The sequence below is a fragment of the Pipistrellus hanaki genome, assembly GCF_964339955.1.
Source record: "Pipistrellus hanaki genome assembly, chromosome: 9".
Taxonomy (NCBI): Eukaryota; Metazoa; Chordata; class Mammalia; order Chiroptera; family Vespertilionidae; genus Pipistrellus; species Pipistrellus hanaki.
Genome location: NC_140511.1, coordinates 22,173,222 through 22,185,298, shown reverse-complemented (window position 1 = coordinate 22,185,298; position 12,077 = coordinate 22,173,222). Strand labels below are relative to the sequence as shown.

Below are 12,077 nucleotides of genomic sequence, written 5' to 3'. Positions count from 1 at the left end.
ATATATTTGCCAAAATGTCTTTCCCGATGGAAACACTTCTTTGATGCCCTAAAAATGACAGACGGGACACTGGGACAGCGGAGGCCAGGCAGTGTCCAGTCCCTGTGTGGCTTCACGCCTCTCCTTCAGCTGGAGCCACCCATTTCCTGCTGTAAACTGGGCCCTGGACAAGCCTACAGGGCCAGCCCCTCAGCGAAAGGGGTGTAAGGAACTGGAAGCCACACGCAGGCTCAGGGAATTTACTTTGACCTCTTGTTTGAGAGAGCAGCCTTAGCCTCAAGTTCTGATTGCCAGACAGCTTAGTCCTCAAACCCTCTGGAATGAATGGGTAACCCTGTGTTTGGTAGATGCTCTGAGGATCTGATTCCACTTTTCGGTGGCCTTCTGAAGCTCAGCTGGGGTCCATGGGCAGCTGGGCAGCCTCGCAGCCCCTAGGCCTGGAAGACCGCCAGTACTTAGCGTTACTACTCCCTTCTCATGGACTACGTTCTGCCTCCGAATCCAACCAGGGTTTTGAAAGCCCCTCTACTCGCTAGAGGGCTTCCTCCTGGGGGTGGCCTCTTGGGGTTTTCGAATTTTAGCTCTTCTTAAGCAGTACCCCCTTCATTCTGATCATTTTCCTTCATGCTTCTTCCTTTCCTGTTCCCGTTGCCTTCACATCCTGTGCTCCTGTGCCGCACGGTCCTTCCTGGCCTGGAATGACCCCTTTGCACCTGCCCTCATCCTTGTGCACCTGGAATGCCTCTCCCGCTTCTGAGGGGCAGGCAGGAGCCCATGTTCCCTTCAGCTTCCTTTCATGGCCCACCTTGTCTGGGAGCAGTGAGCTAGACCATTCTGTCCCGTGACATCAGGTCTGTCAGGAGAAGGCTGTGAAAATGTGCGCTCACGGGTGACGGAAGGAATGGTGAGAATTTGTGAATTGCTGCGACAGTACACGTGGAGAAGTGGAAACTGTCCTCCGGTGGAGACGAGCTTTCTTTCTTCTCTACCGTTTCCCAAACCGGGACGGTCTGAAGCCTTCTATAATGCATGCCTTTCCCGTGACACCACAGTCAAAATTGACGTTTAAATCTGCCTTTCTTCCAAACTATTTTCTTGGCCGCTGTATTTTTCCTATTAGAATGTCTGGCCAAACCAAACAGTGCTGTCAGTTTAGTCTCGTTTTCATTTCTAGCTGCAAAGCCTCTTCCGTGGGGGTTTTACTTAATTTCCATTTCAATAAAGAGAAGAATAGGAACGGGAGCAATGAAACATGGGCATTTGCTCTTTAGGTTATGCATTTACAAATTAATTTGGAGGAAAGGAGTTTTTAAAATTTCAAAAAACAAAGTTCCCAGGAGTGATGAGCATAAAATCACCTGAGGATAATACTTAAGCATCTTTGCAATTTTTATTCTGCAGAAATCCAATTGCATCACTGTTCATATTGCACAAATCTCACAGTCTATTCCCAGTAGCCCAGATTTACTTACCAAGAATTAGAGTAAAGTAAAATACCCCAGGGATGTGTCTCATCTCAGAGATTGTAAGGTAACAAGTAGATAATATAAATACTCCTGATGATATGCATTAACTAAGTCTCTTTATGATGAGCATTTGAGATTATTTTACATTGTTTCAATTAATATCAAGACCCCACTACTTGTGATAAAACTTCTGCAGAATATATAAGTGTTATTAGAAATAAATATTTATGCAGGGCCATTATTTCAAGGGAAAGCTCGAGGAAAATGCCAAAACATGGGGAAAAATGGGACATTTACATATTTTTCACCTTTTGCACTCCGCTGTCTCCTCTCAGGGGACATTGGAATTCTAGCATATCACTCGGATGTCCCCTCTCAGGGGACATTGCAGTTTATTAGTGATTACGGGGAATTGAGTTATTTCAACGCACGTTTCCGCCGCAAAGTAGCATCGAGTAGCTGGTAGCCAATGTCCAGAATGGTTCGGAGTGCAAAGGGTTAAACAATGAACTACATCTGTAGGTTTGAAAGGTAAATCTTCTTGTGTTCCTTTTCAATATGTTTGGTTAGCTTTCATACAGAAAATTTAATTTAAAGGTAAATCAAAGTGAGCAAATTAGACAATGTCTTTTTTTTTTTTTTAAAAGCTCTGTAGGACTAAAGGTTAAATTGTGATCCTGATGAAAATCTAAGTGCATTCATCCTATAAAAATGAAACAACAAATGTCTCTTTAGATCACATACCTTAAAATAAGAAAAGATTTTATTAGACAGTTAAAAAAATTTTATTAGACAGTTAATAAAATTTTGGAAAAATAATTTTATTTGTTTAGCTGACTCATCCCCTTGAACTTCCTTTCAGAAATCAATCATGGGAAGGCTTGGTCTGAATGTAGCTTCTGCTGGGCTCTGACTACCCTGTTGCCTGCATTGCCTCCTTCATTCCTATTGAGCTAAAGAGATAAGCTGACTTATTGCTCAGTGCTTCTGTCCCTTTCCCACAGAAGTTGGTGTCAGGCCACTTCATCTGAATGCCATCCCTTTGAATGTGTAGAAATCACCTTCAGGAACTCCAATGGTTCTTCACTGCCACAACTTCAGAGGGTTTTAGCTTTTTACTTATTTTTATTTTTAAAAAATATATTTTATTGATTTTTTACAGAGAGGAAGGGAGAGGGATAGAGAGTTAAAAACATCTATGAAAGAGAAGAATCCATCAGCTGCCTCCTGCACAACCCCTACCGGGGATGTGCCCACAACCAAAGTGCAGGTCCTTGACCAGAATTGAACCTGGGACCCTTCAGTCCGCAGGCCAATGCTCTATCCACTGAACCAAACCGGTTAGGGTGAGTTTTAGCTTTTTTGATTGAATTGAGTCGGTTATATATCTGTTTGTTCATTTGTTCTTCCATCCTTCTTTCATCACTCTGCTTTAGACGTTGTCAGCCCAGGCCACAGCTGACCAAGCTCTTTCTAGCCGTGGCCCTCTTTTCTCTTCACATTTTCCCATTTATTTGGTTAGATTTTGGTACTCCCTCATTTCCACTCAATAAACTCCTCTGAACATGTACGTATTAGAGTTAAAGTGCTTCATAGTAATTTTGAGGCTATCCTCCAAGGTACTTCCCTCTAAGTTTCCTCTAAGTAAGGAGCAGCAGAGTCTGCAGGCTTAAGGAAAGGCCTGGCACTTGTGAGAATTTTGATGCCTTGCCTCTGCCCTACTTTCCCAACCTTCTCAGGAGTTGCAGTGGCCAAATGTAGAGGGCTACATATGATTTTTATTTCTTCTAGAGCATGCCGGTGCTTTGCGTATGGGAAGTGTTTATTTGATTTATTTTATTTTAAATCAGTGTGATAGGGGTGTAATTCACATAGCAGGCACACATTGTGCCCATTTTTAGTTCATGTTTATCGATGGGGTAAAGTGGGCAGCCAACTTCATTCTTTTACACTTGTCTACCACTAATTTGAAAAGACTGTTCTTTATTTATTGTTTTCATCTTCCTACCCTTATTGAAAATAAGTTGACTATAGATATGTGGGTTTATTTCTAGACTCTCTTTCAATTCACTTTCATTGTTTATAGGACCGTCATTGAGCTAGCATCGCACAGTTGCTTACTATTGCATTGCATTAAGTTCTGAAATAAACTACCTTTTTCATCCTTTCCAACATTAGTTTGACTGGTTTAGGTTTGTTGCTATTACGTAAGAATTTTAGACAGCTCATCCATCAGAAAGAAGTCAGCTGGGTTTCTGACGGGCATTTCATTCCATCCGCACACCAATTTGGGGAGTATTGCCATCTTAACAATATTGTCTTCCACTCCATGGACACGAAATATTTTTCTCTTATATAGCTTTTCTTTAATATCTTTCAACAGCATTTTGTACTTTGCAAATTATAAATTTTGTACTTCTTTGTAAATAATTTATTCCTAAGTAGTTTATCCTGTTTGAAGCTATTGTGAATGGGATTGTTTTTAAATTGCAGGTTCAGGTTATTCATTGCAAATGTCTACATATATAGTTGATTTTTGTATATTCATTTTGTATCCTGCAACTTTGCTGAACTTGTTTAATAATAGTTCTAGTTTATAATAAGTGAGTGTGTGTGTGTGTGTGTGTGTGTGTTAGTGGATTTGTTGGGATTTTCGGTGATCAGTTTATTAGGAAATGAAAAATGAATCACATCAGTATAAGAGCCTTTACATCCCACTTATTCTGCTCAGTTTGGGCAACAGTCCTCTGGAATTACTGCATCAGTTGTTTTGGGGTTCCTCCCTTCCCAACCCCTTTTCTCTGCCATTCATTGTATTAGTAGCCCCTGTGAGCCCTTAAGGCTTGAAACCTGATGATTAATGGACTGGGATATTTTGAATATTCATTCCTTTGCTGAGTTGTAAAGGGTTTTTCTAAATGATTACTGATCTATGTAATGGCAGTATCAATTTCCACATTTGGTTATTGGAGTAGCAAAATCTAATTTGATTCTAAAATTCTTGGGAATAATATAGTGCTATATGACTTTTTCCTGATGATAAAAGTGACTTTTTTAATATTAAAACATAATCTATCTAGTAATTTATACTTATTATTATTATTATTATTATTATTATTATATTAAAGGTCAGGATTAGTTTAAGGTAAGCTGAGACACAGTAGTCGTTTCCAAACAACTGTACCCATTCAGGCAGATTGAACAAAGAAAACGACACGTGGGAAATGCAATTCTTAAAGATTCAGCTGTCTTACAAAGTTCCCTTAACTTAGCATCATGGAATTTGTTTCAGTTAAAATGAACTAGTATACACTCAAACCTAAAAAAAAATGCTTAATTTTGCTACCATCTAGAGGCAGTTATTTCACACATGCTGCCTTTATCATATTTTCTCCAAACCTATTTCCAAAGTAGATATGAAACAAAAGGGAAAGGTGGGTGGTTCTTTGAATATAATTTTTCAGTACTTTTCTAAAGATTGTACATTCTCTAGTGGGTGTTATGCATGTATTGTGAGATTAAATTATATTTGTCTGCTACTTAGTGCATCTGAAATATGCTTGAAGATGGAAATAGAGTTATTTACTTAGATGGATACTGGGGAATTGGGTGCTCTATCGAAAAAATGTATTGCATATATTTTTAAAGTATCATTTTTATAAGTTTAGTTAAATTCTTTGTCCTTAGGATAATATTAGAATAGCATTTTAATTGAGCTGCATTCAGTTCATAGGACAGTTTAAATTTGGACTAATTATAAAACATGAAGAAACACTTCTTTTAGCAACTTCATTACCTATAATTTGGATATTTAGAACAGCAGTGTTTTCTTTATACTTCAAAAGTATTTTCTTATTTTGTCTCTGAAAACCTCTAAACCTACATATCCAAGCCCCCAATTCCCAATTAATTAAAGGTATTTTGTAGTCCCATTTCATAAGCTACAGTTCTTTTTAATTATTGGTTAATTTGAGAAATATTATATCATCTCTTTAATAAAGGATGATCTTTTGAGTATTTAGTTTTATTAATTTTCCATTGGTGTTAAATTGTTTTTTCCTTAATTTAAAGTAATAGCTTACAGACATACTGTGCTATTTGAATTAGAAAATCATTAGTCACTCCTCAAAAATATTGTATTTAAAAATTTTTAAGAAATATTTTATTGATTTAGAGAAGAGGAGAGGAAGGGAGGAAAGGAGAGAGGAAGAAGAAGAAGAGGGAGAGGGATAAAGAAGGAGGGAGGGAGGGAAAGGAGGGACAGTCAGACATCGATTTGTTGTTCCACTTATTGATGTATTCTTATATGGTTGCTTCTTATATGTGCCCTGACCTGGCAGCTAGCCCGCACGACCTTGGCATATGTGGACGATGCTCTAACCAACTGAGCTACTGGCTGGGGCTTCAAAAATATTTTTAATTTCATTGTTAGGAGAAGTTGAGGAAGAGATTGAATTGGTGGACAAGTGTGTGTGTGTGGGGGGGGGGGGAGACTGCGTGAATTAAATGGGGAAAAAATTGAATTATTTTTCAGTTATAACTTATCAACCATTGTGCCCTGTAATTGTATGGGAAGAGCCACTCTTCCTACAAGAGCATCAAAAATAAGCACATAAGAAGGCTGGGATCATAGAAGTTGTGCTTTTCTAGAGAGGACCTTTCTTTAGTTTTTATATGAAAGATCTGTATCTGTCTCCCCTGCCTTTGCTCCCCTCTTCCCTGGTCTGTCTTCTTCCCACGCCTTGTGAAAATGTCTGTTCAATACCTAATTCAGTACTGCCACCTTGTGAATTTTTCCTTAATTTCATCGGGCTCCCATTGGGTGTCTCTGATCTGTAACTCACCGCTTTGGTCTTCCTCACGTCTGCATGTTTCAGCTCCCCGCTTTGGTGAGAAGCTCTTCCTGAGCAGGAGCTTCGTGTCTTCGGTTTTTCTCCCATTAATGTCTCTCCTCCATAGCCAATGCATTGGAATATTCACGTAGTTAATATGACAGCTGTCCCTGACAAGACTGAAAAATTAAATCACTGTCTACTAAAAAGGGATTAAAAATTGTCTCTCGTGGTTTCTGTTTCACATCCATAATTGTAGTGTCGGCTTTGCCAGAGAGATTTGAGAATTTATTAGCTGAGGGTTTAGAATGAAATGTCATTTCCCCAGTGTATGGTGTTTGATGGTCATATGTTTTTTAAAACACGTTTTCATGGTTTCTTTTTTTATCTTCTTATTTTTGCAGCTTTTGTCGTTCCTTCAGGGCTTGTTTACTTTTTACCACGAGGGATATGAACTGGCCCAGGAATTCGCACCATATAAACAACAGCTGCAGTTCAACTTGCAGAACGTAAGGCTGTACCTGTTCTCACTGCCTCTTTAGTGAATCAGATGGTCAACTTGGGTTCAAACCAGGCCAAACCGGGGAGTCTTTCCAAACCTTATCTCATACAGCAAAACCTCATTGATTTAGAAAAGCCACGTTATACATTTATTTGAAAATGCTTTGATTTCTAACTACTGGTTGAAAGTACAGCAGGAGAGAGCCAATCTTAATATTAGGAAAATGTATACAAGAACATAGTTATTATAAAATTAGAGGCCGGGTGCACAAAATTCTTGCATGGGGCGGGGGGGCCGGGTGTGGGTCCCCTTAGCCCAGCCTGCATCCTCTCCAATCCAGGACCCCTTAGGGGATGTCCTACTGTTGGTTTAGGTCCAAACCTGGGGATTGGGCCTAAACCGGCAGTAGGACATCCCTCTCACAATCCAGGACCACTGACTACCTACTGCTCACCTGCCTACCTGCCTGATCGCCCCCAACTGCTCCCCCTGCCAGCCTGATCACCTCCAACTGCCCCCCCCTGCTGGCCTGGTTGGCCCTTTCTGCCCCCTTCCCCACCGGCCTGGTCTCCCCAAGCAGCCTGTTCGGTCATCCGTTTGGTTGTGATGGTCACTTGGGCTTTTATATATAAAGATAAATACTGCTGAGATATAGATGCCTGGGCATTTGGGAACTTTTGCCTATACCCAGCGTTATTACTTAACTGGGTGAACTTAGATATGTTGTATTTTCTGAGAGGACAGCATTTATTTATAAAAGGAAGGTTGTACTGTAGCATTCTGATGCCCCATCCATCTATGAAATTGCATATAATAAATCTGATATTTATTACTTTCAGATAATAAATTTGAACATGGTTTAAAATATTCAAAAGTAACTGTTTTAAAGCTTGAGTAAGAGTTATTTACAAACATCCTATCCATTTAATATTCAAAAATAATTGTTTTAAAGCTTAAGTAAGAATTATGTACAAACATCCTATCTATTTCTGTCAGGCTTTATTTTTGTAAAGTTGTGTAATCAATCCTTTTGATATCTGATTACAGAGTTATAGAATTACATAGCTGCTGAACACCACGTTAAAAAAAAATTAGCCAACACATTTTCTTATTGTCAAAGTCTGATAAATAATGACCTTCCAATTGTTCAGGGTTTTGTAGAAGTGAGAAGTTATTTCTAAAACCCTGTCTAGTGCTCTATAGCTAAAATAAATCTGAAAGCACTCACTTAATTTTTTATAAAAAAAAAAAAATTGGCCTTCACTGTTTATCTGAGTTTTGCCATTGTGAATATGTCCAATAAATAGAGCTATTGAGTTGGAGGGTCCCAGGAGCAATATGTAATTGGATTGGATTTATTCTACTTGTGTTTTGAGTGTTAGCTTTTTATTTAACCTAGATTTTCCTGCAGAATCGATCTCATATGCAATTCAGTCCATTGTTTTTCAATATGGAATGCATTTGGGCTTTTTCAGTAAACGTTAAAAGAGACGATTATTATAGTTTAAAGTATTTTTATGACTTATCTTAATATTAAGCGTCATTAACTTAAGATTCCTGGGATTTGGCAACAGGTAAGGAATAAGAAAAAAAAATGTGATCCTTACGTTGAAAAGAGAAAAGTAGCAAAAATGGCAATTAAGAAAATTCAATTATTTTATTATGGGCCATAGCAAAATCTTAAGTTAGGCAGTGATGATTTTTATGTTTTCAAATGTGTATTGTTGAGATAATAACACTGTGGCTTGATTACAAAACATATTTTACCTTAAGTAAATTTTCTGTAATGTGAATAAACTATTTCTTGCAAACTTATCCTTTTTTTATGAGTTAGTTTATATACTGACCTCATGATAACTATGTTAGGATTCCTGGAAACCAAGCTAAGCTATGTTTTTTTCAAAAGTATTTGAAACAAGGGCCATGTACTTTGTTTTAAATAAGTGCTACATATATAAAAATGTGTGAATTTAATTTGTTTTTATTCCCCCAAAACAAATATAAGTCCCTATGTATCTGCTTTTTAACCTCAGGCATTAGTGTTATAAAATTATATTGAGTAAATATTACATAATTTAAAATGCTATAATTGGCCACTATGTAGTAATATTAGAGTGGGACATGAGAAGAAGCACACAACATGCACACACATGTGCACACGCACACACACACACACACACACACACACACAGATTGAGATTGAGAAACATGCAGAAGTTTCACTAAAGCCATTGAGCATCAGCTGTAGGACTCAACATAGAGTGTCATGGAGTTGGGTGAGCAGTGCTGAAAGAATCAAGGTTATCCTTTGCACAATTTGCAGTTTTGAAACTTTAGGTTCTGAGTTCCTCAAAACAGGTAGGAAAGAAAACTGAATCTGTTGTTTTTATTTACTCAAGACGAGGAACAATTTTGAAAGTACTCGACAAGAGGTAGAGCGGTTGATGCAAAGGATGAAGTCTGCCAACCAAGATTACAGGCCGCCCAGCCAGTGGACGATGGAAGGCTACCTTTACGTCCAGGAGAAACGTGAGTCACAAAGACACAGCCTAATGTCTCTATGGTTAACATTCTGTTTCCACGAGGCATGACTTGGATAGTATTCCTTTACGTAGAGATGGAAACCCTTTACAGTTTATGGTATTTAGTCAGCGCAGCCACCATCACCACCAAAGAAAGGAAGCTTTTTCACATCTCTTGAGTTTATATTGTTGAACTTGGAACTTACTAAGACAACCTTTTGCTAATGATGGGGTAACTTGAACTCAGTTTTAGAATTTATTATGATATCTAGTCTCAACTTACAGTTTGGTGGAAAATGAAAAATCAAAGCCTTTTTCAGGATGAATCATCCTGGTGAGTGTGATAAGTGTTCCCTTCCAACCATATCGTTTCATTGACCTGTGCGTTTTCACAGTTTCCAGGAATAAAATTGGCAATTGTGTAATGTCAGACTGCACCGTTTGCTTCTTGAGGTTAGGAAATAAGCATCAGACCCAATAGAGCACGATTATAATTGCCTCACACTAAGAAAGTTTATCTCACAAAAATAAATACAAAGCCATTCAGAATTGTCTAACAAGGGTGCTTTCTGAATGATACTGGTCACTAAGTGGGACCAGTCTAAATTAACTATTTCAAATCACATATGCCCTAAAGCACCATTCTCATACTCTTCATGGTGAAGGAACATCCCCGTCTCCCCCCCTCCCCCCAATCCATCATGGACCAATGTCTTTGTAAAACACAAAATCATGTGATTGGATTTTGCAGAAATGTCAAATTGCTGTAAATAGCACGCACCACAAAACAAAAAAAAACCCTGAAATGCTTATTTTTACTTTCTGTATTTTTCACATTTATTGGGACCCACCAACCACATGAAATGGTGCTGTTCTAAAGTGCCCCTGTCTGTATACAAGAGGGTGATGGAATGTTTTGATTAGTAAGGTATTAAAGGGTTTGGGATGGGGACATTGGAGATATCACGTCAGTTATAAGTGTTTCGACACTAAAATGCAACCCCGTGTGTATTTGACATGCTCAGGCAATGCTCAGTGGCTGGCTGGTCGTATGCAAGAAAATAAGGATTTGATCTGACAGACATGGCCGACATTCATTGCTGTGTTAGATGGTAGAGGGCTGCTGGCTCAGGGGATCTGGGTTCTGAGAGTTCCTCTGATAGCTGTCTACTTTCAGATATTGGAATGATAACTCTAGTGCCCCTCCCGGGAAGGCCCCTAAGCAGGGTGGCCTTCCAGGCTCTAACAGTCAGACTCTCCTCTCTGTGTAGCATCCTGCTCTTTTATGTTGCCTTCTTGCCCCCAAGACACGTTCTCTCTCGATTTTCTCTGTTTCCCCTGCATTATCTTATCTAGACAGCTTCAGTGAAGTACAATGGACATATAATAAATCGCACATACTTAAAATCTACAGTTTGAAGTGTTTTGCCCTAAGTGTGTGCCTGTGAAACCATCACCACACTCCACCTTCAGAAGTGTTCTCCAGCCCCGGTATAATCCCTCTCTCCTTCTTTTTCCCATGGACCATCCTCCCTCTCTCCCCTTACCTAGGAATTTAAAAAGAAAAACTCATGGATTTATACGCCTTTGGAATTATTTCTTACCGAAGGGACCAATATTCAAAGCCCCTTTCCACTGGGAATCGTTGAAAGCATTTATAATACAAAAATTTGACCTGTCTGCGAAGACCTATCTATTGAGCTGTTGCTATCACAGAGGATAAGCCCTGTGGGGAACAGAAAATGAGATAAAGAAATGGCTTTGGGCTGTTTATTCTGTAGTGGAAGGCATGAGGCTCACCGAAGTCAGCAGCCAGTGATCAATAGTAGCTATCAGAGCTGTAAATGGAGTGACAAATAGAGGTGGCTGGGATGGAGGAGGGGCAGATCATGGCAGACAGGACACAGAGCTCCCGCTTGTCTGGAGATGCGGTTGCTAAGTTACCCACCTCTAGGCACACATTACGTTTCATTCTAATAGGCTTGAGGTTAGCCTGGGCTCCGCAGCCAGACGGAACTGTGCTGGAATGTCATGCCTGCCCACTGTTAACTAAAGATGCTGGGCGGACGGCTTTCTGAGCTCACTCTCCTTGTTTGTGAAAGAAGGAGATTTCTACTTACTTTGTAAGGGTGTTGCAGGATTTGGAGATAATGTATGTAAAATGTCTCTATTATCATCATCGACGGTGCATAATACGACTACTATGCATACCGGTATCTCTTACGGCTCCTTGCAATTTATGGTTTATCTCATTTATAATTCTTAAAATAACTCTTGAGAGATGGTATTCCCTAAAAAGAAAAACTCCCATCGAATGCCTTATTGATGAAGAAAGCAGTACCATCTGCAGTTCTAATGCTCCGTTCCCTTATATGTAAAATGGCACTATAATGTATCCCTTAAAAAGTTCTTAGGTCAAATTTTAGCACTTAAAAAGTATTCCATGAATGTTCATTTCCTCCCATCTTGTAAACATCCTCTCAGCAACCTCACATGATTCCTGGGTAAAATAATTAAACTTTTTTAGATTTTATTTTGCTACTTTAGAGCTATAATAAATTTTTATTTTCCAAGACTGTTTCTTAAGGACTTCAGAATTGCTGGTGTAACAACATCTGCCTGAGCCCGGGGCCAGGCAGACCTTAAAGGAAGTAGCACGTGTGTGCAGCAGTCTTGAAGGTTAAGTGCTTGAGATGCTGAACTTACGGTGGAGACAGGAAAGAAAAATTGAACTGAGGCCTCACATGTCAGCAGA

General features: G+C 39.2%; 1 protein-coding gene across 1 annotated transcript in view; it reads left to right on the top strand.

Annotated features, from left to right (window-relative positions):
• The window catches only part of ARHGAP42 (Rho GTPase activating protein 42), a 229,340-nt gene that overhangs the window by 174,660 nt on the left and 42,603 nt on the right, over positions 1-12,077 (top strand). Inside the window, exons 7-8 of the mRNA XM_084894676.1 lie at positions 6,703-6,807; positions 9,200-9,329. Coding sequence (XP_084750802.1) covers positions 6,703-6,807; positions 9,200-9,329 — 235 coding nt within the window. The remainder of the gene's footprint in view (positions 1-6,702; positions 6,808-9,199; positions 9,330-12,077) is intronic.